This window comes from Labrus mixtus, chromosome 10, assembly GCF_963584025.1.
Source record: "Labrus mixtus chromosome 10, fLabMix1.1, whole genome shotgun sequence".
Classification (NCBI taxonomy): Eukaryota; Metazoa; Chordata; class Actinopteri; order Labriformes; family Labridae; genus Labrus; species Labrus mixtus.
The window spans coordinates 13,338,030-13,365,988 of NC_083621.1; the positions used below are offsets into that span (position 1 = coordinate 13,338,030).

A 27,959-nucleotide genomic window follows, 5' to 3' on the forward strand; every position below is an offset into this window, starting at 1 on the left:
GAGAGACGAGTTAATGAATCAAAGATGAATATTTATTTTACACGTGATATTGAATGATTGGCACAGAATCTTTGGCGCCTGAACTCTACAGGGAGATAGGGAGATCCAAGATGTCTGTCCTGAGTGGCAGCAAGATCTATCCCCCCCCCCCCCCCCATGGAGTCCAGACACTGGTGGTGGAGGCGTAAGCGGATGATGTCGTCTCATCATTACAACAAAATGAGTGAGCATGCTCAGAGGAGTGTCGTGACACAGTATAAACAATAAAACCAGCATGCAGAACATAGGCTTCCTGACTGTACTTTCCTTACAGCTACATTACGGAACCATTTTTTAAAAAACAAATAGCTGAGTTGTGTGTCTGCGACATTGGAGAAGTTACTGAGCCAATCGACTCAATTGAATGTTATGTTTGCACCTGTACTCGTTCCAAACTGTGTGATGCATCCGCAAACGGGGCGACGTCCATGTTCGCTGAAAGGAAGCTGAACTAAATCCTTATTGTATTGTTGTTATTGTAGCATTTCTTCTACAAAGTTCTAAAAGCAAATCTTGATTTTTTTTTTTTAAATTGTGAAAGAATGATCCAAGTCTCCAACACATCTCAGGAGTAGGTGTTCAGCTGAAACACAAAGCCCCAGCATTTGTAACCGTATCAAAACTTATAAAGTCATTTTAATGTCTAATTATTTTCACATTATCGTCTGACCATTTGGTGAGGCTTGTTGTTTATGATGGGAAACACAGCACCCCACATTTCTTAAGGTTAACCCTGCTTGACAAGCCTAACGTTGACTTGATCCCTCCGGAACATTTGACACTCTTTGATACTTTGTAGGCCTGGGGCGCTTGCCATATTTCATTTCTTAGCATAATGTGAAAATCCCTGCTCAGATTTGTTCAACTCAAATCGAATCACTTCTGGCACTAATCTTCTTTCATACTTCTTGTGGATGGGATGATCTCAGGGGCTGTGCAGCTACAGTCTCACAAAACACACAGACATCCAATAAACAGGAAAGGAGATAAATGAGGCCATCACAGCGAGGGCTTTAACCAAAAGCACAGGCTTCTGTTTATTGACCGTTGCACGCACATGAACAGGTGAGAGTATATTTACACAGATGTAAACAATCAGTACCTGCAACACAGAGGAGGCGAGACAGGACACGATGGCTCCCCCCCCCCTCTCTCTCGTACACACACACACACACACACAAACATACAAGCGAACACGTCCATATAGGCTACCAGGCATTTACTTACACACACACACACACACACACACACTTTCGCTTACACGCAGAGAATTTGCAGGTATAAAGATAGAGTGGACTGTCTGGAAACACAAAGCACAGCAGGCCTCTTTGGTCAGCTACTTCAGACGAGACTTCCAATGATCAAAGCCAATCACAAGTCAGCATTCAGAGAACAAAGAGAGAGAGAGCACATACTGACAGAGCAGTAGGCAAACATCAAAACCTACATCAGCTTTTGCAGAGTTCACATTAGTTAAAGTGTCATTTCAAGAAAAGCTGCACACATCTGAGCTTCTTCATATATATATATATATATATTGTTTTTCTTCCCACCAGCAGCAGAAGATATAAATAATTCCTGCTCTGTAGCAGTCATGGTTACAGCATTCAAACAGCAGTTTGCAGCAAACATACACACAATTTACCTGAACGGCAAAGTGATCAGATGGAGCAACAGCATGAAATCATCGTGAACCTTCTTATCTGTGCCTACAGTGTGACATTTGTTCACAGTAACATCAGTGACACAACTTCACTTCCACTGAACATTCGATCAAGATTCAATCATCTGACGGGACTTTGCTTTTTTTTTCACAAGCTTCCAAAAACATAAAGGTAAATAATAATAATAATAACAATAATAATAATAATAATAAAAGCAGCAGTTAGATAAAACAAACCTCAAAGCTAAAGAATAATACATTCTCAATGGTGGAGTGCAAACCTTTTTAACTTTCTTTCACGCCTTTGTTTCCCTTCTACAAAACAGAATTCTCTACCAACTCAAATGAAAAGTATAAAATGGTAGTCAGAGAATCATTTCCTGGATGGTGTCTGATTAAAAAAAAAAAAAAAGAGAAGTTCCTGCACAGCAGAAGATAACCGCTGAAGGAAGAGGTGGTATCTAAAAGCGTGCCCTTCCTTCAAACTCTGTATCATCCCCAACAAACAAACAAACAAACAAAAACAACAAATTAACCCCTTCTTGTCTCTCTTTTGATTTTCTTTCACTCTTCCATCATCCCCTGGCATCCATTATTTACATCCAAGTTCATTTTCTTCTTCTGCTCGACCACTAAACTGTTGCACTGCTCACCAATGTTGTTCTGGCTTCTGTCCATGTCAACATGCGTTTCCACGGTTACGCCCTATCAACACTTCCTGTTAAACCCGCATTAACAGCTGCTGTACTCGACCAAGCAACACAAAGGAGATCACTGAACCTCCCGTTGGTCTCGTTCATGTAACAGACGTCCATGAGTAACCTTTGATGCTGCGTGTTTTTATGACTTTCATTTAATAAAGTCATGTTAAACCATCACACCATCAATCCTCCAGAACCCTTTAATGTACAGCAGAGGGGAACGCTCATCATATACTGTAACAATAATTGTTCTATTCCAGCAATCCTCCTGAAGATGAACTGCTACAGAACCCAAACATATGCTCATATCAGGGAATACAAATATACTGTCTCAACTGTATCAAGAGCACTGTTATAAATCTAAGACAGCAACAAGGAGACAATTACATTTAGAGTCAACACACAATATTTTTAGCTGCAAATACTCTGATAGTCTGATTTATCATTCTAGATTATTTTAGAAAAACATTTTCCTCAAATTCACTTCCAGCTTCTGAAATGGAAAATAAAATCTTTGTTGTTTTTGGGATAATAAAGTGAATATCTTTGGGTTCTCACTGTTGATCAGACTGATGCAGATAGTTGAAAATGTAAATGTAACTCTGAGACCGGGCGTAGTGAAAACATTTGGCAGATTAATCCTTCATTTGATAAATCATCGGTCGCAGCCCTAACACAATAACAAAGAAACACAATCGGTTCTTTGATTTGCCAAAATGATGCACTTACTCATGAGCTTGTGTGCTAACTAATAACATGGTACAGTACAAAGTTCCTTCAGTGTCAAATTCACCTTTTGAAACATGTTTATCGGGAGGTTTAACGAGAAATTCAATCAAAAGTCATGACGTTAATCCATAATTGTAATGTAAAAAACGCACACACGGCAAAATGTGTATGAATTATGTGATTCAGCTTAAAGTGCTTAAGCCCTCTCGCAAAAACGTATACAAAACACTTAAAGGTCATCTGCATTCAGCTCTCACAAAATGTTGAAATGCAGGACAGACATGGCACAAAGCTTCCTCCGGTTGACCCCAACAGGAGCCCTTCGTTCTACTGTGAGCGACGTCAGCTTCTAAGATAAGTCCCTCTCTATGTCACAGTCAGAGGTCATCGGGAGAGATCCACAACTTTCACTGCCAAGGTTACACTGAATCAATGGCATCACATGAAACACTATTTACAGGCCAGTAGCACAAACTCACAGGCCAAACACACACTGAGTATATTGCTACCTTCTGGACGGAGAGGTGTCGCTTTACCTTTGTGTATACTTTCTCTTTTTACAAAGAAAAAATTTCACTGCATGACTGCCCATCCCGGAGCTAGTCCAGTGTGGGCTACCAGGCTTAAAAACTACAATTCCCAGGCACTTGATTTTAACAAAATGTACAGTTCAGTTATCCACTGGGTCAGCATGCCTCTGGTGCACAGAGAGAAGGCAGCAACATTCAACGTCAGACCCCAAACACAAAAGCCCGCACCCTCCTGTACAAAGAAAACGACAAGCATCCTCAGCATGCATATCAAAGTTATAGTACTCTTGTTATATACTGTACATGGACAAATGAGCTATCAGTTGGTATTTGCATTTACACACTAACACATGCTGCTGGACCTCTGTGCAATGCTACAGTAGTAAGGTGACTGACACAAGACTTAAAGCCAAACTAAGAGAAACTGAGAAAATTGAATACTGAAAAATCCTGCAAATAAACTAGATCATTTTACAATTATGGCCGACGCCAAAAAAGGTGTGGGAACAAGCAGAAAGAGAATGAGGTAGAGACAGTGATTTGCCACTAGAGGAAGTGAGTGTAGCTATGAGCGGGGGAAAAAAAAAAAAAGCAAAAAGAACGAGGCAAGGTGCCAGACCAAAAAAAAAGTGAGAGGAGTGTCAGGTACTCGTCTCTTGCTTGATGGCTCGGGTGAGTTTGAGTCGGACGTCTGGGTTTTATGCTCCGGAGGTCTGTCTTCACATCCGTAAGCGTTGGTAGGGGTCCGTAAAGGGTGGCTCTGAGTCATCCATGGGCAGCACCAGTCGCGTGCCCCTCATCACCAGCTCGTGATCTCCGTATGTTAACTCTCTGTCCAAGTCGTCGCAGGTGGCGGCCCCGGCAAAGGCCGCGCCGCCGCTCATGTGGGCTCCTGTGGCGTCCGTGCTGACGGTGATGTCGCCATAGGTCAAGTTGATGTCACCGTCTGTCAGGATGAGGTCAGAGTCGTCATCCTTCAGCTGGCACTCGTTCTGAGGAGAGAGGGAGCAGGAGTGGTGTCAGGTACTGAGACAAACGAGGACAAAGTTTTAACCTCATTATGTTCTAACTTTGGTAACTGTTTATTCTGTTTCCTCATCTGCCATGCAAAACAAAATCTTTAGTTTCAAACTGACCCTCTCTTCTTTGTGAATCACTGAAGTAACTTTCTTTCATTGGTTTATTAAAAAAAAAAAAAAAAAAAAGGATAAAACAGCTAAAAATAGCTCCTGTAAGAATCAGCGTCTGACCTCATAGGCCTGAGGGCTGGTGAGGAAGCGGGCGAGGGGGCCACAGCAGGGAGGCAGCGTGGCCGTGAGAGGGGGGCCGCTGTGAGTCAGGATGGGCTTCAGGTAGCTGGAGGAAAGGTTTGAGTAAAGGACATATAATACAGAAAACAAGCTGAACTGTTAAATGTGATGAAAGAATCCTGTCTCAGTGGATAAATAAGGTTGGGAATCTTGTTTAAGTCAAAGGTCAAAATGGACCAATTCAAAGTAATTTAAAGAGATAATGTACAAAGACATGCAGTCAAAGTGACGACCTTCATACTACACAGTCGATAAAAGAGATGATACGTCTCTTAGTCTGCACATGGTGCTCCCTCTGCTGTCTGACAAGAAGAAACACAGTCATGAAGACTCAACTGGAACATGTTCAAAGTCACGAGTACTTGTCAGGTGGTCGCTGTTTTTCCTCATCTTTAACTTTGTTTGTATTGCAATGTTTGAACACTTTGAAAGCTTCTTATGTAGTGCTTTACAGTCTATGTACTGTGGTATAACTTATGGTGTCTTTTGTATATCTTTTGGTATTTGTTTAAGTTTCTAAACCAGAGATATTAGAGGCCATGCATTAGTCTAGTTCTGATAATAGTTGAACCAAAATGTACACAAACGTTTTAAAGCATTCAAAACGTTTTAAAAATGTAAGGTGTACATTTTTCACAAAAGGATACTTGTGGTCAAAGTTGTACCAAATCCTGAAAAGCCAGGCACTTTCATGTTTTGTGCTTCTCCTCTCTGAGCCGTCAGTGATACTAATCTGTACAAACACAGAAAATGTGGTTTGGGTTTAGTCACAAACAATCATTGAAAAGCTGTCACGTCATAGCAATACGTTTTTTTACACGTCTCACTTACAGAGTTGTCTTGATCAGAGTCCACTCCCACTCTGTTAAAGAGAAAATATACACATGTAAATCAACTGTCAGAGCAGAACAGTGTCGTGAAGCATGTTTCCCCTGTTAGGCAAGTTCCTGAAGAGCTATGTTCAACAAATATGAGCACTGTGAGTACTGTGAGACATAATGAGTCAATACTCTAAATACCCTGCACTGTCAAACCCCTCAAAAAAGTCTGCTAACTTCAGTCTGACCTGGATCTAAAAGGTGAAGGGGGGGGGGGTGTACCTTATGCGCTGGCAGGACAGCATCTGAGTGGTGCCACCTCCACAGATCCAAACAGTGAAGAAGACCACGAGCAGAGTGGTGGTGAACATCATCTGACGGGCGTATGTCGCTGTGTCCCTGATTGACAGGGCAAAGGTCATCGCTCCTCGCAGTCCTGAGGAGCGTAGTAAGAGGAATGTTTTTTAAAAACAAGTATGCAGGTTCCTATGTAAGACCAATCAGGTGATCGTGTTTACAGGCCTGTGATAGTTATCTTTGGTATTGACCCCACCCTAAACCCAAACCCTCATCTCTATTCATCAAATTACATATTTATTTATTTATTGTGTTTTTCAATGGAAAAACGTCATTCCTTAAGATGATGCAGTGTGTTGAATGTTGCAGTACATCCAAAGAGGGAAGAGGTTTTAAAGCCTACATATCCTGTGAAGTGTAATTCTAACTCCATCTTTATACCACTCACCTGCAAACATCATCATGTGCTGGAAGTTAGATCTGATCTTGTTGCGTCGGCCCAGATTGAGAAGGAATGAAAGGGGGTAGATGTTTGCAGCTCTCCCCACAAACACTGCCAGCTGAGCGGGAAGGAGGTTAAGGAGAGAACGACAAAACAGCTTCTTCCCTCTGTGCAGAGGTTATTTACTGCCCCCCTTTAATACATCACTGCTTGCTTCTTACTGGTTGGTTGTAATAGTTTGTGAACTTTGTTCTGGCAGCTCCATATTCCTACAATGAAGCTAAAAATTGAAATGATAAATCAAGCTGAGAATCTAAAGTGTAACAGTTCGTTTTTTTTAAACAAAAGATACAAAAGCTCCAACGATGAACATGGGGTTAAAGATGTGGTTCTGGAAGGTGAACAGGGTCAGACCCATGTAGGAGAAAATGAAGTTTTCTGCCAGGAAATTGAGCAGCTCGAATAGCTACAACACAAGAAAACAATGACCGCCTTAGATGACTGCAACATCAGTGTACGTACACATAAGAAAGACAGAACAGTACATTCATTAAGAAACACAGCTGTTACACATGAGATATTTAACTTTCTCAGTGCACTAGTAAGTGCAGTTATGTGTCATCATTCTCTTTTGGTTTTATAATGCTCCTCTCTCTTTACGCATCACTTTTTGTCCAGCAGGGACTTCAATAAAACAGTTAAAATATTGCATCTTTTTTTTACTAGTAATGGTGGCTGAATGCATTACTGAGCTGTAATATCTTCAGATCTGTGCTTTTCCAACAAACACATTACTGATTTCTGTAACAATAAACAATAAATTTGCACTTTAGTTGTGTGAAATGGTCACATTTAAAACATCTGTAGCTTTAGCGGTTTGACAGAATCCCTGATAAAGTTGAACTTCATTCTTTAATCAAAATAAATGTAGGAACTCCACCTCAATTTTTGACACTTGTAAAAGTACGCAATGATCAGCTGTGTGTTTATAGTCCAGGTCTGACCTGTTTGGTCCTGTCTTGGGACTCAGGGGACAGGTTGTTGAAGGTGTAGTGAGCCTGAGTGATTCCACAGAACAGCACAGCGACCACACCTGAAACACACCAGGAGGGACAGAGATACAGGAACAGAGGAGTTACAAGATCAGCAAACATGGACTGTTTGGAAAAGCAAAAAAGGGAAAACTGTGACTTGTTTGCTCAAAGAGGTTTTCTGTCTACTCAAGGGCATTTTCATAGTGTGCTTGTCTAGGCCTCTGTAACAGAATGATCACTTTCTTTATATAATGAAAACAAATTACACTACAGTATACCTCGTAATTAACCTTGTATAACTTAATATGTGTGTGTGTGTGTTACCTGTGAAGCCACAGGCCTCGGCCAGCAGGAATGTGCTCCATGACATGAGGAAGAACAGGGCCGTCTCCAACAGCTGGAAATCTCTCAGCTTAGTGAACTTAGTCACGTACGGATTAAAGTCAAGGAGTTTGAACAAAACCACGAGAAACCTGGGACAAAATCATACATACTGAACAGGTTAAATGATCTTCACATTTCTATCTATTTTGACTTTTCCATTTAATCCTACATTTTACTGTGCTTGTGTTTTTAAATATCTTAGTCAGCCTTTTTCTTTAGGAACAGAAGCAGAAAGGATATGAGAGCAGTGAAAACTCCTGTGGCCACTCCCAGAGCAAAGGAGCCGCTGAAGACTCCGAGGAAAACACCGAAAGACTTCAGCATCGCCATGACCTCAAAGGTGTGACTGTTGTCTCCTTGTGGCTGGTATGCTACTATTGACCTAAAGTCACAGAAAAAAAGAATCATTTAATGCCAGTTACATGTGTAATTTGTACACAGAGAGTTCAATCATGAGAAAGATGAAGATAAATAACTGCACACTGAAAGTTTGTCAACTTATATTTATACATCAGGACTAATTAAGCTAAAGCCCCCTTTTTTTCTTCTTCTTATAGTCCACTGCACAGCTCCTACATTGCACCTTTTGTACATTGTGTTTTTTATTTTTTACATTTTACATTTTTAAATTATATTTTATATATTGTAACAGCTTCTTATACTGTATTTAAGTTGTTGCTAGTTCTGCTTTATTTCCTTGTTAATTGTTTAGCACCAATACACCAAGTCAAATTCCTTGTATGTGTAAATGTACTTGGCAATAAAACCCGATTCTGATTCTGATTATCTAAAGAATGCATTTTTTATAATGTAATATATCTGTTTTACTTGTTCTGTCAACAGTCATCTTTATTATCAATAACTGCACATTTCACCACTATGACAGGTCTCCTTGCAGAGGGCACTTTTAAGTAAAATATTTGTTTTAAGAGCTGCAGAGTAAGCGTTCACTCATCTAATCTGGGGCACTTGAGAGAAAGAGAAATGCGGAGTCATGTTTAGAGCAGAGGTGGAATGAAAGAATATCTGACTCAGTTCAGTGTTGCTACTAAATTTCCAACCCAGTTTTGCTTTAAAGTCTAATTTAAATGGGGTGGTAACAGTTCAGTCAACATTTCTTGTGCAGGGCACATGTTCCTATAAACTAGTTGATAAGATAAATCAATAATATAACTCTAAAGCTGTTGTTGTAAAAATGAAGACACTTTACTGTGTTCCCCAAACATCGAACATAATCACCATGTTTTAGCAGAGTGCATGCAGGAAAACCAAATGGAACAGGAAACAGACACGACAAGAGAAACTAGCCCAAACAAAGGGGCCGTACTTTTGTTACGAGTGCAAAGATTTGCAGCTCCTTCTCTTTTAAGACCACTCTGCAAAAGGCAGTGATTGCAGGTATGTCTATGACCTCACGAGACTTTTATTCCCAGTGATCACAACAGTGTCCCCTGTGTGATGTCAACTGCCAGACGCATCGATGATAAAAACCCAGTTTACTCTCAGGTCATGTTGGTTGACTCAAAACGTTGGCAGACTACCAAATCAAGACATACTTGGCTTGACTTACAAGTGAGTTGAAAAGCTAGTTTGTTTTCTTATCAAAACTTTCCCAGTCTAGCAGACTAAACCCTGCTGGGGGATGAAAAACACACCACTCCCTGTGCACCGCTTGAGTATTTTGTGAATTGGGAATCACTTGGACCCTCAGTTAGTTAATTGGTAGTATAGTAAATGCGGGACTTCATCACTGGGCCAAAGGCTGAATTATCATTGTGTTGACCCATTTGGCTTTAGATAGTGACTAAATAGACATGTGTTTAACTGGAAATCTTCTAGATTATTACTTTGTTTTTGAAAGTGTTGTAGGCTAACAATTTGAATTGTGATGGAAATATTCCAGGTAGTAACAGAACAATCTCATAAATACATCTGTGCTGCAGCTACCATCTACTGTAACAAACATTTGAAAAATTGTCACTTCATACAATAACTTTGTGCTGCCAGGAAGCTGAGTTTCAACACTGAACTGTCTCATCCTAAAGTCTTTCTCTGAAAGAAGAGAACATTGGGTCAAATAGCTTTAAAAGATATTTAGGTATTTTCTCTTGGAGAAAAACTGGAGTCCGAGAGGGGATGCAGGGGTGTGTCCAGACTTTTTCACACACATGAATGAAGAGGATTTATTTACCCCTTCTGTCTGCACTAATCACATCGACTTTTAAGTAAAAGATGATAGCGACATATCAACTCAAACAAATATGTATCTCCAATGTCACAATTTAAAATAAACATTTGCATACTCAAAACTATGAGCCGCCTGTTGCAACACAGACTAAATTTCAACATAAATTCCAACTCTGGCAAGGCAAATAGCCAATCGTTGTAAAGGATTTTGGCACCCATCTGGACACGCCCCTGGAGGGATGTCATCACAGCAGCAATATTTTGAATAAAGCAGGGTAGGTGCCAGATATAGAAAGCAATTCTAGAAAACTTGTTTGGATGTTTTCTGAGGGTCTTTAGCGATAAAACCCACAGAAAGTGATAGATTCACCCTTTATGTTCACACCCAAAACAAATCACCAGGCAATTTGTCTATAAGAACCCCTGGCTCTCTGCCCTCTCTTCTGCTTTTTAAAATACAATTTCTTTAAAGATAACAGAGGAGGGCTCTTTGCTGACTCACAACAACACTGTTTTCCAAAAAAAGCAAAAATGGATGAATAAATAATGAGATGTTTCTCTGGTTCAAAAATAAATAGCCGGTGATTTGTCATGTCTGTCCAGAGGCACTGCAAAGGCACACAATGCCACGCTCTACTTAGTACACCCGCTCAGTGGGCTGGTCAGAGTCTCTCCACAGGCCCCGGTCTCTCCTCTGTGCCTGCTATTATAATTTACAATTCTGTGAAAATAATAACAGTCCCATGTGGAAGAGGAGAAAAGCTGAGTGTTAGCTTATAGACCACTTCTTGTTTGGCACAGCGTTAATGAGAGGCTGATATTTGGTTACTTAAAGGTCAGCAGCTGATCAATACAGAGCACATGACTTGCAATTTAATTTAACAAGCCGCTGTGTTAAACAACATGTTTAGAAACAGACGTAGAGTCGTGATTTGAGCAACTTACGAGGACAGAATGACGGCCACAGCATCATTGAGCACGCTCTCTCCAAACAGCAGAGCATACAGATCTACGTCTACCTGCAGCTCGTTGAAGATCGCCAGTACCGTCACTGTGAACAAAGAGAATAACAATGAAGACCCTTTAATGATCCTGCATGTTAATACTGACACACTTACAGAACGAGGCTTTAAAGAGCTATATTTTGATTCTACATGTTATACTATAAATGAAAAGCCATTGATTAACATATTTTCCTGAATGGTGATATTTAAAACATACACTCGAAAAATTTTGTATTTATTTGGATTGTATTAATTGGATATAACTGTTGTTTTATGGACTCATGTACAGAATACAAATAAATGGGAAAAGGTCAGGGGATGCTTATTTAATATTTTTTCTAATTAGTATAACACTATGATGAGGGAGAACCCAAAATACTTTGAATGTCAGACAGAGGTGGAACATATTACATTTCTCTGTAAGCAGACGATGTTATCTTATATATTAGTGACCCCCTAACCTCTATCTCAGCACCTTAAAATCATTTGAATGAAACCAAGAAAGTATCTGGTTACACATGATAAACAATCTGCAATTCTGAAGTGAAAGGAAATTATAAGCACAACTTTTAGGCATTTATGAAATAATGTTTGGGTTTTCTGAGCTTTTCTCTAAAATGCTTCAGCACAATCTTTCTACCTTATACAGGCTGCAAACCCATTTCCATCTCAGTGTTTGGAAAAATAGTGTTCATCCAACAAAATTTGAAATTGTTGTAAACAGAATGGACTTTTCAAAGATTCTTCTTTGTTATTTTATCACTGTGAATGACAAACAAGCTCAGCATTTCTTATTATATTGTATGCCACCCGTCAAATCCTAAATAAATAGTTTGTGCCTGTGTTCTGTGTGTGAAAACATGCAGTACAAGCTTGGAGCACTTCAATATATAAAAGTGAATGCAGTTTAGAATTAGTGTAAGCTAGAAGCAGGATAAAGTTTGAATAGTAAGAACATGGACACGGCAAGTACCGGGATCTGTCGCAGAAACAATTGCTCCAAAGAAGAGGCAATCGGTGAAGAAGAAGTCTCCATCCAGCTGTTTCAGCTGCTTCATTAGCATCACACATCCATACATCAGCAACCTGACAAAAAAAAACATCAACAGCTGGCATTAACACATTTGTTACAATGTTACAATTCACTTAGGAGACGCTTTTATCCAAAGCGACGTACATCAGAGAGTAAGTACAACACTAATCCATTCATACACCGCCACCGAAGCACATTTTGGATGCTTTTCTAGCAAATGAACATCTTACCCAATAACAAAACAGGAAATAACTGTTCCCAGAAAGGCATAAGCCAGGATGGATCCCATGTTACGAAAAAAGTGTCTCTGAAAGGCAAAATAATAACAGATGTCAACAATCAGCAAAGTAAATATAATCATCAGCCTCACTCGTCTCCAAAGGGAAGAGGGAATATGTGGATTTAAACATTTTATATGGAAAATAAAGTGTGTTATTATTGTTAATTATGTGTGTTTTACCCTTTTTAAGCTGTAGCCAGCATGGAAGATGATGGGCGGCAGGAGAATGTTGAAGAAAACCTCAGGATCAAAAGTCACCTGAGTCACACACAACAAAGATTATCATATTAAAGTTCTGAATCGCTAGAAAAGGGAATATTACCACTTAGAATTATGTATTTTTGGTGGATCCCCCCCCCCCCCCAATTCCAGGCTGTAGCACTATTGAATTAATACATGAATCGCAAGTGACACATCTGGGACAGCGTTAAGTTGCCTCCAGGATAATCAACAACAGAAAAACATGTAATAACAGGAAATTACAAAATGGGGCAGCATCAGTACACAGGCAGAACAACAACAACAACAACAACAAAATAGAGTACTGTATGTGATTTTGTTATTTATTATGTTACTTATAAGTTAATTCATAAGAGAGTACATCTGATGGTAAACAATACTGAACCAGTGACAAATTAAAGAATTACAACCTGCAGTATCTTGATATATATTGTGTATGTTCTGATGAAGGCAGCATTTCATTTTAGAGCCTATTAGTCCCAGATGTCAGAAATAAAAACCAGCACATAAGCTGAGAAAAAACATACATACTCCAACATTTCCAACTGACCCTCCATTGTATTTCACTGAAATGTATCTGCAACATCTTTATGAGGAAGTCTCTCAGAGAACAGCTGCCTGACCTTATTCTGCCTTAACTATTCAGCCTTTTGAAGGTTTCTTATTATCTCACAACATGTACCATTATCTCATACCATGTACCATTATCTCATACCATGTACCATTATCTCATACCATGTACCATTATCTCATACCATGTCCCATTATCTCACAACCTGTACCATTATCTCATACCATGTCCCATTATCTCATACCATGTCCCATTATCTCACAACCTGTACCATTATATCATACCATGTACCATTATCTCACAAACTGTACCATTATCTCACAACCTGTACCATTATCTCATACCATGTACCATTATCTCATACCATGTCCCATTATCTCATACCATGTCCCATTATCTCACAAACTGTACCATTATCTCACAACCTGTACCATTATCTCATACCATGTACCATTATCTCACAACCTGTACCATTATCTCACAACCTGTACCATTATCTCATACCATGTACCATTATCTCATACCATGTACCATTATCTCATACCATGTCCCATTATCTCATACCATGTACCATTATCTCATACCATGTCCCATTATCTCACAAACTGTACCATTATCTCACAACCTGTACCATTATCTCACAACCTGTACCATTATCTCATACCATGTCCCATTATCTCACAACCTGTACCATTATCTCACAACCTGTACCATTATCTCATATCATGTCCCATTATCTCACAACCTGTACCATTATCTCATACCATGTCCCATTATCTCACAACCTGTACCATTATCTCACAACCTGTACCATTATCTCATATCATGTCCCATTATCTCACAACCTGTACCATTATCTCATACCATGTACCATTATCTCATACCATGTCCCATTATCTCACAACCTGTACCATTATCTCATACCATGTCTCTTTAACTTGCCTTTTACTGGACAGCATGTCTTAATGTCCTGTAGAGTTTTTTGGGTTTGGCCATTCATGTGTATATAGTTTATTTTATACTTAGTAGTACAAAGTTGTAAATACACTTGATTATTACCTTTTATTTATTCTTTTTCTTGTGTGTACTCAATTGCACACTAATTTCTTGTCTTTGCTGCTGCAAGACTTTAATCTCCCCTCTGGGATCAATCAAGTATTTTCCTATCTTATTTTAATTAGTTTTAACTGCTTGTCTTAATTGTGTACTACAATTAATTGAACAGATATGTTATGTTGAAAATATCAAATATTATTATTGAATAATGATGCAACTTAAGGTTACCTAAATGATGTCAGAAGTCAAAAATGTAGTTCATTTTTCCCTGAACCCGAGGTAATGCTTTCAAACTGCTTGCTTGTTTTCAATAAACTGTTATGTTGCAAAAAAGCTTTACATTTATTTTCCGGGGGATAAATCTGTCTGTTATTCATGCACTGATTGATTACAATCTTGCAACATGAACAGTAAAGAGGTCTGAAGTGGTATACATTTCATGTAGAATAATAATAATGTTACATAATACTAATAAATTATATAATAGTAGCATGAAGGCCTGTACCTTTCGCAGCATCTCATTATCCTGCACATCGTTCACCTCATTGGCACCGATCTCTCCTTTAAGCGTGTATTCGTAGTATTTACCACTGATGTTGACCAGCAGAGTGGCGGGGCTGGCATTAACGTGGCAGCTCAGCGTGACGTTTCCCATGTCCCGAGGAACATGGATGCCATAACGCAAGACCACTCCAACAAGTAAGCCTGGAAGACAAGATGAGACACACAGGATACAGACGGCGGAGTGGAATTATATTATGAAATATCTATCGAAGGAGGTCGATATGAATGAAGAGATGATGAATTGATCATCTTGTACTTAATGCTTTGAAAATACTGTTCCTCACACTTAAAGCCAATTAAGACAGTACATTGAAAACTGTCAAAGGAGGACCAGATGTGAGTTGGTGAAACTGTTGAGGATTCTTGGGCTGCCAAAAGTTGTAGAGCGTCATCAAATATTTAAGGCTGATTGTTTTTGCTGGAGACAAATGAATGGATGGAGAGTGAGTCAAATTGGCCTCACAAAGCAAGGGGAAAGGACATAAGTGGAGCTCTAAAAACAAAGTCTGAAAATCATACGTTTGAACTCAATCTGCCCTGCCAGATATGTTTGTTTAGAAAATGACACCCCCAAGTTTATTAAAGGCCCGGCATGTGTGTCTGACGTTACTCTGAGGGGGAAGCAAACTGGACAGTTAGTCAGAAGAAAGATGGTTTGTGATAATCTGGGAATTACATGTCACGAAAACAGTGCAGGAGAGTGTAGGAGTCAATGAATCACAGCACTTGAGCACTCCTTGTAAGAAGTTCTGTAACTTTTTCACATCAGACATCTTGACTCATCGAGCAGGAGGCTCTGACACTGTTAATATTAGCTCTGTTCTTTTTAAGTACTCCAAAAAGACAAGCTAGGTCGGCTGTCCGGGACACACAGTACACCTGAAGGCTGGATGCAACTATTTTAAATGTGATGTATTATTATTGTCAACAGTTTGGTCATTCATATTAAGACATGTCCAACATATGGTATGGTAGGTATTGAGTGAAAACACATCTGTAAGTGGTGCAAGTGGTTCTCCTGGAGGTTGGAGCAATTACTGATACCAATCCTATACCATTAAAATTTTCAAATACTTTGTTGTATAAAATATATTGTTCTAAATAAAATTATAGGATTGTTAATAAAGCTAATACTATTTTGCCTCCATAGCTTCCCTCACTAGAGTATTATCTGAAAGGTATCTAAAGTGTTTATCTATTTGCAGCAACATGTAGTTAAGTCGTGTGCCTCTGAAACTATGAGCTGGGTCAGAAAATAAATCTGAGGGATCCTGAGATTATTTTTTACTCGTATTCATAAATTATCTTGCTTTTCTTTGCCTCAAACAGTTGTACAAATTACATCATCTACCATGTTTAGAGGGAAAACATGTTTTGTAAATACCTAAAAGTTGTAAATGGGTTAAAAAGCAACAACAACAATCATAAAGCTGAACAGACGGAACCACCTATTTCATGTTGTGTTTCTAAGTACTTGTTTGTTTCAGCTCATTTTGTATCTCTACTTTCCATCAAAGACAAAGGAGAGCCCAGTAAGAGGTGTAGATGGTTGAATGTCGATGTCTGAGGGAAGGGGGAAACAGTCAAGCACCTGTTTCCCAGCCTGATCGAAACCACCTCTATTTGCAGCACTGCATGCTTTCATTCTTAATGTGGCGAAAAGTGTAGGGAAGTGAAATTTAGAGGTGGGTTATTAGTGCAACTGTTGTTCTCAGAAAAAATATTTAACTGTTAATATGTCAAAACCGAGCAGGGTATGCAGGACACAGGGGGTTATACTGTTGTAACTAAGCTCATCTATCTGGAAACATGGCTGGTGCATGCGTGTACTAAAATTATATTTTGTTTGTTTATTGGCAGATTAAAGCCTACACTACACTTCTACAGTGCAAAATCAAAAGATAATCGTAAATACAAATTGACTGTCATTACACTGATGACGTCTCTCAGTCACGCTTGAGCATCTCACCATATATCATCGCTAGTCCAGTTTCGTGCAGAAACCTGAAGCGCCGGTGTTTGAACAACCAGATGGTCAGGATGGTGAGAGTGAGGAGCATGATGAAGATGAGCAGATCTGCGCTGTCCTGCCTGTGGCTCTCCTCAGCCTTTTTCTCGGTAACGATGTTCTCCATGGCACTGTCCTCCTGAGGTGATGATGCTCTGCAAACACAGACGCACACAGAGAGGCTCACCAGCACGGGCAGCCACAGCGTCCTTGTTGCCCTCCAGGCACTGTTGACAGTCACTTTAAACACCATGTTGCCTGTTCAGCACTCTAATGCTGTAATGTCGTCGTAGAAGAAAGCAAACTTCTGGAGAAATATTATTCTGACGGGAGTAAGGAGCAGAAAGACGACAGCAACAGAGGAGTCGATTCTGGCCCGGAAGTGAAAACTATTTTTTTTCTCCAGAAAGTGTGCAATGTTTCCTTCGACATAAATGCACGGTGGTGGGATATTGTTTGTTTAATCAAATCCTAATCGACAGATATGATCCCATCATATTGGATGTAATTCATATCATTTGTCACTAAAAAGAGATAAAGAATTGGTTGTTTTTGTCTCTGATTATATAAATGAAGACTCTTATTGTGAAATCTCCAACTTTCAGCATTCCGAACAGGAAGTGAGATAAAAGCTGGCTCATTCTGTTATTTTGACCAGCTTGGTTCTCATGCGACATACCAGTTTAATAAACGGTATATAAAAGTATATAAAGATTCAAAAGGGGTTGCCACACAAACAATTGCAATCGTACAACCATTAAGCAAAACTCATGTATATATTTTAATAATATCTTACGTCAGTTTAAAATGTTGCTTAAAATGTGATATTCGAGCATCGTCTATTTTTTTTTTTAGATTTAATAGTAAATATTTATTTAATAATAAAATCCGAAACTCGCTAGTCTAAAGTCTCGCGCTATAAAAACATAAAAGTAATGTGTCGTTCAGGTTTATCGGAAATTAAAGAGATGTAATCAGCGTGAAAGAACTATATGATAGCGTCTCTGTTATCAAATCTCGTTTGGTTTATTTGTCATACTTTTTGTAATCTTCTGCCTATTTCTCCACTATTTACAGTCTTTTCCTTGTGTTTTTGACGACTGTCAGACTAAAACAAGAGACATTTGACTGTTTGCTGTATTGCGCAGCATCCGATAGCATGATAAACAAAATCACAATCAAAAATTAGGTACAGAAAAATTAACCATTATATCAGAAGTTTTTGTTCAATTGAGTAATGTTGGAATTGTTTTTGGTCTGTAAGTGCGTCACCCTGTACCTTCGACATGGGTGCTTTTAGAAAAATACCAAAAAGTGCAAAAAAAATCCGAGGAGGACTTGAATGCAGCACGAGTTCAGGCGCATCAGCTCAGCCATGTCTGCTTCGCGTTTTTAGCTGTTCGGCTTTAAACTAAATTGTTAATCAACTACAGCCTATTTGTCTTTTACTGTATCATTCCTGCACATTTATGCAGCAGTTGCTGTCCTGAAACATAGATGAAGATGACATCTAAACAGAAAGGTACGTTCAAATCCTATGCCAATAATTTAGTCTAGCGTTACCTGCTAAGCTAACGATGGCTAGCCCTCTCTTTTGTCAACATATCTATTGTGATAATGCAATGTTTGTTTAAGTGAGTATATATACAATTAATAACAGATCAGACTTATAATATATCGGTCGTTCTACTATATATACATTAGAGTCCTTTCAAGCTTGTTTCCGTGACTCTGCTTAATGTTACATAAACTGAACTGTTACAATCTATTTAGAGTTTATAAATAGAATAGAATAGAATTACTTTATTGATCCCAAACTGGGAAATTGTGGCGTTACATCAGCAGGTTATCCAACACACAATATGAGTAAAAAACACAATGTTAGCAAATCTAAGCACAATATAATAGTAAATACAAAGTAAATAAGCACTAAAATATATCAAAACTAAGAATGTGAATATATACAACCAGGATTTAACTAAGCATTACTAGTCTTAAATAGGAAGATTAAATATGGAAGATTGAATGTAAATGTGCAAAACAGAGTTGTAAATGGACAGTATTGACATAAGTTAAAGTGCATGAGTGTAGACATATAATAAGCAGAAACTATACAATGTAACGGCGAGTAGACAGCCAAATGAAGTGAACATGAGTGCAGGGATAATTTGTAAATTTAACATGTGCAGAACAGATGACAGTATGGAGAGACAGATATTATCATGATGACAGTTCTCTGCTCGCATGAGGTGAGCTGTTGTACAGAGTTATGGCCTTCGGTAAGAAAGATTAAACCTGTTTGATTTAAATATACATTATGCTAGGATTAACATTCAGTAGAAATATGTATTAACCAGTGTTAAGTATTTATTGCTTTGCAGGTTACTTACTCAGCTAGTCCTTGTGTACAGATTTGATTTACTTCCTATCAACTAATCAGCAAAACATAAGCTTTCATGTGAAATCTCTAAAAACACTTAAAATATCTAAAGAATTAAAAATCTAAATGTAAATTGTATGTGAGGTTAATTTAAAAAAACACTCTTCATTAGATGGTTAGCTCTGTGTAGAGATCCATTTGAGGCATATCTGAGTGAAAGTACTCAAAAGTAAAACAGACAAAAAGGCAATGTCTTAACTTACAGCAGAACATCTAGAGATAAGATCTAAGATCTATATATATATCTAAGATAGATGTTAAACCAGATAGATTGAACTAAATAGCTCATGGTGTGTTTCATTTAACTCTGCCAAGCAAACAGAAGTTATTTGATCACTTTGTTCACTGCTATGTTGTTTTTGATTGTAGCTGGGAAGGTCGGCTCCAAGAGTAAGGAGGACGCTCCTTATGAGCTGGAGAGCCAGTTTGTCCTGAGGCTTCCTTCGGTAAGACTGGTGAACAGGATGGAATTTATTATTCTATACGACTTTTATGTGATTGCTGCTGAAACAAACGTGGATTCCTCTTTCTTTCTTTTTTGACAGGAGTATGCCTCAACGGTAAGACGGATTGCCCAGTCTAGCAGTATGAACATGAAAGACAGACTCACCATTGAATTGCACCGTAAGCTGGTTTATCTACTAGTCTTATTATTTATATCTTACCTGTGTGCCATCGCTTTCAATTAGTCCAATTTAGTTTATATGCCAATACTTTTCATAAAGAAGCTGTCTGATTATACATTTGAAACCGGAGCTTCAATATTTCTGCCCTTTAATTTGTAATCCCGGTTGACTGATGTATGTTGATACTAGCTCTTCTGGACTATTTGAATTCACAAACATTTTAAGTTTTAGCATCATTTTGACTGCAATTATATGGCCAATTTTTAGAACTGTGACTTGAGTTTTGTTGGAAAACGTCTACTGGAATTTGACAACAAAAGTCAAATGTTATGCCTCCACTGCCAAATAAACAATGTGCTGCACATCTAAAAAATGTGTTCTGTGCCTACATTTGAACTCCCCGTGGTTAAGATTAAAAGTGACTGCAGTGTCTTAGAGCTAATGGCTACTTTAATCTTACGCACCACATCTCATTGTAATCAATCAAGTTGTTTCTCTTATTTGTAGCTGATGGTCGACATGGCATAGTGAGAGTAGACCGTGTCCCTTTGGCCTGCAAGTTGGTCGATCTGCCCTGTATGATTGAGTCTCTGAAAACGGTGGACAAGAAGACATTTTACAAGACTGCTGATGTTTGCCAGGTAAACCACTGCGTTGACTCTGCATTAAGGTTTGTCAACTTCATTGGATAAAATGTCTTGTTCAAGTTAAGGATGACAAATGGGACTGAAAAGTACGCGGCACATTCTTTTATTTTGTTGCAGCTTTTTTCTTGTCCTTTATAACACAAGCACATCCACATTAATCAGCAGAATGCAAAGTAATTTATGATTTGTGCTTCAATCCCTGGGTTAGATGCTGGTGTGTACACTAGATGGAGACCTTTACCCTCCTTTAGAGGAGCCAACTGGCACCGACCCAAAGAGCAAGAAGAAAGACAAAGACAAGGACAAGAAATTCATTTGGAACCACGGCAGTAAGTAGAAAAAAATAAATCTACACACAACAGCCCTCTGAGCTGTTAGTGATAAAAACTTGGCACATCAGCAATTCGGGGTGCATGTTCTGCCCACCATAGCTTATTGAGGCATTTTCACTCCACTAATCCTGTTGTTCTGCTCTCCAGTTACCTGCCCTCTGAAGAACACGCGCAAGAGAAGATTTCGGAAGACTGCGAAAAAAAAGGTTTTGACATTTCTCGCCCTCCTTAGCGTGCACTCCCCTCCCCTTTCCCATCTCTCTCTTTAGTATCGTGTCTCGCCATCCATCTCATTCCAAAGCTCACTTCCAACAAGACATTTACATTTCATAAATAAGGAACTGTGGTGAAAGTGAAGTCTAAGATTTAAATATAAATAAAGCCTTTCCATCTTAGTTTGCCCCCAAAGGAATGCAAAAGAATAGCAATTTCACTGTTGCTTGGATCAAAGTGAAAGCGAATGTGCTTGAGCACTTCATGTCTTCTTTGTCTTCAGAATAAATCTTTGTGAGGATGCAGAGCCGGGCCATATTGATTTGGCCTCCTTCTGTTTTTAATCGCTAATGTGCTTCCTGGCATGTGGCCAGCTGCTACCTTCGTGCTTGTGTGTAGAGAGATGCTGCTAACGCTACGTGTAACACAATCTCTCTCTCTCTCTCTCTCTCTCTCTCTCTCTCACAGTACATTGAATCTCCAGACGTGGAAAAGGAAGTGAAGAGATTGTTGAGCACAGATGCGGAGGCTGTCAGTGTCCGTATCCTTCTAAGACACCTATGATTTCTCTGCATGTCTATTTTACAAAGCCTTAAAAGCTAACCAACCGGCTTTGTACCAAACAAAACAACACTAAAACCCCTTTGCTGTGTTATTAGCTTTATTACTCTTCTGTCCTCTTTGATAAAAAAAAAAAAACCTCACTCCCATCCAACAACCCAAATAGATAGATTTAGGGCCTTAGCAGGAGTCCTGACTCCTCTCTGGCTCACCTGACTTGACTCTGTCCGATGCCTTTGTGAGAGAGATGCACTTTGCGAAGAAGCTATTAGCGGTCTAATGAAAGTCTAAACTCGCCTGACAGAATAAGAGCACAGCAGGGCCACGTTGAGTGGCTGCTTGCTGTGTGTTAATTTAGATAGACTGTTCATTATCATTGCTTAGTTGGTCACAGTGAAGTGAGATTCTAATTATAGTTTGAGCATTGCATACAGCAGCACACATGGGCATGACACTGTAATGAAGGAAGTTCCTGTGGAGCATCATGTGGATTTTACCTTTCAAGTAGACTTCAAAGAGGAATTTGGGGGGAGTGAGAGTTTTGGTAGATCACAAGTCTTTTTCAGAGTGGGACTTCTGAGAGTGGAGAAGAATCCACAGAGGGGATGTTGACCTTAATTAAGTATGTTCAGGGTGGGAGATCATAGCAGAAGATGAGTCCAAGGAAGCTGATCAGCACGGCTCTCTGGCCAACCTGGACTCGTCACCGGGCACCTCAGGACATAAGATGGGTCACGGTTCTTCTGGTAAGTAAAAACATACATTTTGTATTCCTGAAGCCCTCAGCGATTTATTTTATTTTACTTGTCTCATAACCAGGAAAGAAGAATTTTTTAGACGGATTCCAAAGAGATAGATGTTACAATTACATTTACAAATATCTAACAACTACCATGCCTGTAGTTATATAATCCCTAATGTTTCCAACAAAGTTTAAACACAGAGAACTATGCATTTGAAGCAGGATACTTTGTGTTTCATTTGGTCACCTGTCTGCTGAACAAGAAACACCTTCTTTCTTTGGAGAGTGAGGAATGGAAGTCGGGAAACTTAACGGTAGTTGTTTTTGTAGCCTAGTCATCAGAGTGACTAAACAAAAACGTCAATCAAAAAACGTAATCTTACCTGCATTAGACTTTATACATAAAGTCATTCACAACTCCCATGATCCCTCACTACTGCACCACGTCTTTAAACTACATCTTTTGTCACAACGAGAATAACAATAGACAGCGGAAATCTGTCAAATGTGGTACATTTTAATATAAAATAAAAACCTCTTCACATTACTTTGAACACTCTTTAAAAGTATGGATTGCATTTGTGTTGTGGAATTTCTTGTCCCTTATTGGCTGACATAAATATGAATATTGATAAACCTTCAATATGCCTAAAACAGTTGATTTATTGGTGAAGCTATTCGTCTGCGGCTTCTTTAAAATGCACAATGATTTCTTTTATACCCTCCTCCCCTCACCAGTGAAGGTTTCTTTCTTCACCCCCCCCCCCCCCCCCTCCCCCTTTGTCACTCTTGCTGGCCTCTGCCCCAGTGGATTGAAATAGAAATAGAGTTCACTCAAGCATTAGTTACTCTTTGGACTTAATTATTTTTGCCTTTAAATTCACCAGAGGACCTTTGTAGCTCCTGGTGCACAGTGCAATTGTGCTGGACTGCTGGTGCACTCAGAGACTGGTGTGCATGAGTAGCATGAGTAATATTTCTAAAAATACGTGTTGGCACAGTTGTAAAAAAAAAAAAAAAAAAAAAAAGAGGAAAATGTGTAGTGTAAGATAGGCATCATGAGTAGCAATGTTGTCCACATTCATGTTTCCTGACAGGTTTCTTATTCAACCATCATCTTTTTTTTTTTCCTCTACACTCTTGTTTATGTAACCTTTGTCAAACTCAAGAAAGTGTCCGACAGCCTCGCTGGTTCCATCTCTGTGCATCTTCTTAATAACATTAATGTGTTTTCCGCATGACCAGCCCAGCGCGACGAACTGAGGGAGATCTTCAACGACATCAGCAGCTCCAGCGAGGACGAGGAAGACGAAGGGGACCGGCACGAGGACGAGGACCTGAACATCATGGACACAGAGGATGATCTGGTCCGACAGCTTCAAGAAAAACTCAACGAGTCTGATCCTGCACAGAATGAAAGCGACAGAAACAACCAGATAGGTGAGTGGAGAGAAGAAGTTTAGGAACAAGAGACTTCGGTGAGCGTATAAAAGTTTGGAACAGTTGTTCTGGAAAGTGTTTTAGGTTCTGGAAATGGGGATGGTTGCTCTCAAAGGTGGTGAACAATTATAATGACATGCATGATATCTGTGCATAATGCAAATGGTAAAAGACACATGTTTGTGTCATCTGCACTAAAACTCAGAGTGTACATACATAATGTCTCCTGGAAAATGTGTCTCAATGTGAATATTGAGCTTGCAGCAGTGGTCAGTTTAACCAGGAGTCTGGGATTGCACATATAACATAACATGACTTGGCTGACACCCCACAGTTGTTTTGCTCTTTGCTTTTTTTGGCAAATGGACTTGGACTTGTATAGTGCTCTCTAGTCTACAAGACTACAAAAAGCTGCTTTTACACTTCAGGTCATATTCACCAATTCACACAGTGATAGCAGAGGTTGCTATGTAAGGTGCTCATTAGTATTACTTTATTCCATCTATACACATTCACAAGCCACATTACAGAGTAGGAGTCAGATTTTACTTATCCTATGAGGAGAGGAAGAAGAGACGATGGTATATGGACTTGAGCTTGTAGAGCACTTTCCTAAGCTTCTGACTACTCAAAGTGCTTTTTACTCTTACCCATTCAAACACTGATGGCAGAGGCTGCTATGGAAAGTGTCCGTCAGTATTAATTCATCAATTCATACACATTCAAACGCCATAGACATAGCAGCAGGAGCTACTTGGCGTTAAGTGTCTGGCCCAAGGACACATCGACATGTGCAGTAGCTCGGGATCGATCCCCGACCTCCCAGTTGAGAGACGACCAGGTCTACCACTGATCCACAGCTGCCCTAATTCTGGATAATATAAGGTAAAAGTAAGTTGGCGCTCTGCAGGGGAGTTGAGTGAGTGGAATCTGCAAATGTATTTCTTGTGAGATTCTTCACTGAAATCAGTAACAACACTGTTGTCAAAATGTATTAAGTGGGAAATTTCCTGACAGTGGCATCTCTGGAGTATACCTATGAGGATGAAGTAAGAACAGCATGAGAGTTATGCAACCTCTCCTGTTAGGCTTGCAATTAGCACAATACTTCACTGTGAATGCAGACTCTTTTTTTATTTCTATTTCTTTTTCTGGCCGACTAACCTGTGTTTACAGTGGCAGTGCAAACAGACCTGAGGAACTTGGCATGTTGGTTTCTAGAGGGACACAGTTCAACAAATAATTAAATCAAACCTCTGCAGGTAATTTACTTTCATGCAAATAGCCTCAGCCAGGTGTCTGAACTTGTAATCAGAGCTGAGTTTTCTGGGTCAGACATCACACACATACACACACACACACAAAATCAAATGAGTAGCCCTTTAATGCACATGTTACTCTGGCCTGCTGAGATGCAAAAACTGACAGCGCTCCTCCTCTCCTAACCCGCCCGACAGGTGTTGTGGCTCAGCGTTCAGCTCAGACAGCTGTCCAGTCTGACAGCTCAATGCCTCCTTATCTACATACACAGAGCTGTCAGTCAGCAACAGTAGTGGTCATCTCCAACGGAGCTGCCCGCCAAAGCCTTTCCAGATGTGTTGAGTTCAGGCTGTGCGTGTGGTTGGAATAGCTGTGAAGCTGTATGAAATTAACCTGCGGGGATCTTCCTCACTTGATAGATTGCTTGTTAGATGGTCTGTATCAGAGGATTGAGAGTCAGTTGGCTGAATAGAGGATGGAAACAATTGGATAGTTAATGGCAATGAAGCCACAGGTTGTTGCTTATCTCACTTTAGCTGCATTCAATGAGAACCCTAGGTGGAACGCAGAGCAGACTGATTTAGTTGTCTTTTAGTGCTTTGGCCTGCTGGCTCACGTCCTTTTCAAATGGATTTGTTGTTCCCATTAACTGCAATTTGTCAAATTGAAATGGAAGCATCCTTGTGGTTCAGCAAGTAAAGATGTATATCTTGTCCTCATGGCTTTGTTAGTATAGTGTTTGGCTCACCATTATGTCACATCGTAATCTCTCTTTCTGTCCCTCTCTCTTTGGCTGTGTACTCCGCATGCACAAGAAAGCACAAACGTAAATTATGTTTTTTTTTATTTATTTTTTTATCATAACATATGCACCTCTTGCTGTTCCCTGCAGTTATGGAGTATCAGGTGCAAATCAACAGCGTCAAGGGCAAGCTTCAGGAAACCCGTGCCCGCAAGAAACAGCAGGAGGAGCTCATCATGAAAGTGGAAAACCAGGCCCTCAAAGTAAGCAGTAAACAAACACACAAATGCTTTTTCACAGTTGTTCAGAAAGTAGGTCTGCATGTACAGAAACATAAACAAGAACATGCAGATGAGCTTGGGGGCAGAAGTCTTCATGCAGCGTAAGTGCTCTCAACGGTGATGTGAAAGCATAAAAAACAACTGATTACAGTGTTGGAGGCCATTATGCAGGGTTTTTTTTTTGGTAAATTTAAATCTTTGAATATTCCCCCTGTCAGCTCTTTCGCTGTATAAGCATGATTATGCAGAAAAATCGCATGGAAATGCATTGCTCCGCCAAGCGCTCTTTAGCTGGGACTACAATAAGCGAAAACATAAGCAGACACGGCTCTTTTACGTTGTTATTTAGAGCTTTCATTTGCCGGCGTTTTGGGAGCGTCAAAGCCCCTTCTCCCGTCGTTATTATCACAGTCGCAGGGAAAAGGTCAGCTGTCTCTGACTGGCATTCCAAGTGGCCTTTCTGTCAGAGAGGAGATAGGGACACGAGCGGCCAAAGCAGACACCCATTTAAAGCCTTCACAATTTAATGAGGCTCAGCATGTCGACTCAGAACAAATCGTGTTTGTCTCTCTCCTCGCACAGAACCGCTTCCAAGCTTTGTTGGACGAGATTATTCAGCAGGAGGAGAGAGAGATGGAGCAGGTAAGAATCTTTTTTTCTTGAAAGCAGGGGATCAGTGGTTGCTGTGAGCTTTCTACAGCGTTCAGCACTTTGCCTTTTATCTTGTATGAGTGTAAAATACTGTGCATGTAAACGATTCTGTTCTCCCTGACCTTTGTGTACAGTTGTCTGACTAACCAGCAAAGATCACACTAGATAATGTGATATTTAACATGTCAGCAGCTAGCAGCGGAGTGCTTTTTTGCAGATATAACACAGTGACCACCCAATGTCTGGGGTCGTTGTTTGTATTGACAAATGAAGGCAGTGAATTAATTTGGAAAGACATGTTAATCATCATCCACTTACTCCCCAATTACACCCTGGGACTTTGGGAATATCAATCAAGCCTTCTATTTTCTGCTCCAACAGCTGGCCTCTCTGCAGGAGCAGCTGGACTCTCTGATAGAGAAGTGACCACCAGGGGGCAGCATCATGTCATCCTCAGCCACTGGTTAGCAAACGTGAGGAGGAGAAGAAGAAGAGCCATCATCCAGTTTCAAGTTTTTATGAGCTGACTTGCTGTGTCATTCCTTTTAGTTGGTCATTTCTATGCATTATTTTACAGCATACTCATTTCTGTATCAAACATCAATCTTTTATGAAGTGGAACACATTTTGTTTGTTGTTATGATTAAAGCCTTATGTTGGCTTCAACTGCAAACACTGTGTTGTTTTCATTAATAATGTGTGAAGTTAAATTTCATCACCTTCAAGAAGAATAAATCACGAAACACAAATGTTCAAGAAATGGAAACTCAAGAAGTGTTATTGAACCTTTGCAGTTTTATACATGTTGGCAGTTGAATTATTGTCATTCATTTCTCTCTTCGGTGGATGACGTTCAAGTTAGAACTAATTGATAATTTTGCAAGTCTTAGTTTGTCACAAAGCAGTAAGTGTGAGATTGTGAGTTTATGCAACAAGATAGATTCAATTTCAATGTTTAAAAATGAAATGGTCAAATTATGTGAGCTGTTGTTATCTGGGCTCTTTGACACAAAACTAAATTATATTACTTTTTTATGCTTAATATTGTACAACTGTTTTTTTCATGTGTTGATTTTTTAACAGGATAAAACATATTTAACTCTAGCCATAATTTACCACATATTTTAGTTCCCC

At 39.5% G+C, this 27,959-nt stretch overlaps 2 protein-coding genes across 2 annotated transcripts; one reads left to right on the plus strand and one right to left on the minus strand.

The window, feature by feature from the left end:
• Positions 1-1,030: 1,030 nt before the first annotated feature.
• On the minus strand, positions 1,031-17,260 carry slc9a6a (solute carrier family 9 member A6a). The gene is made up of 16 exons (XM_061048430.1): positions 16,852-17,260; positions 14,824-15,023; positions 12,632-12,709; positions 12,402-12,478; positions 12,112-12,224; positions 11,080-11,185; positions 8,188-8,329; positions 7,888-7,993; positions 7,534-7,622; positions 6,882-6,995; positions 6,536-6,647; positions 6,073-6,226; positions 5,804-5,834; positions 5,620-5,705; positions 4,913-5,018; positions 1,031-4,654 (listed from the first exon to the last, which is right to left on the minus strand). The coding sequence occupies exons 1-16, from the start codon at positions 17,141-17,143 to the stop codon at positions 4,382-4,384; spliced, it is 2,079 nt and encodes a 692-aa protein (XP_060904413.1). The 5' UTR covers positions 17,144-17,260; the 3' UTR covers positions 1,031-4,381.
• A 958-nt stretch (positions 17,261-18,218) lies between these two features.
• On the plus strand, positions 18,219-27,585 carry taf7 (TAF7 RNA polymerase II, TATA box binding protein (TBP)-associated factor). Its single transcript, XM_061048467.1, has 12 exons — positions 18,219-18,412; positions 19,700-19,776; positions 19,876-19,954; positions 20,464-20,597; positions 20,812-20,932; positions 21,083-21,141; positions 21,617-21,689; positions 22,342-22,455; positions 23,697-23,891; positions 26,044-26,156; positions 26,757-26,816; positions 27,207-27,585. Exons 1-12 carry the CDS (start codon positions 18,388-18,390, stop codon positions 27,249-27,251), a joined length of 1,095 nt encoding a protein of 364 aa, XP_060904450.1. The 5' UTR covers positions 18,219-18,387; the 3' UTR covers positions 27,252-27,585.
• Positions 27,586-27,959: the final 374 nt, after the last annotated feature.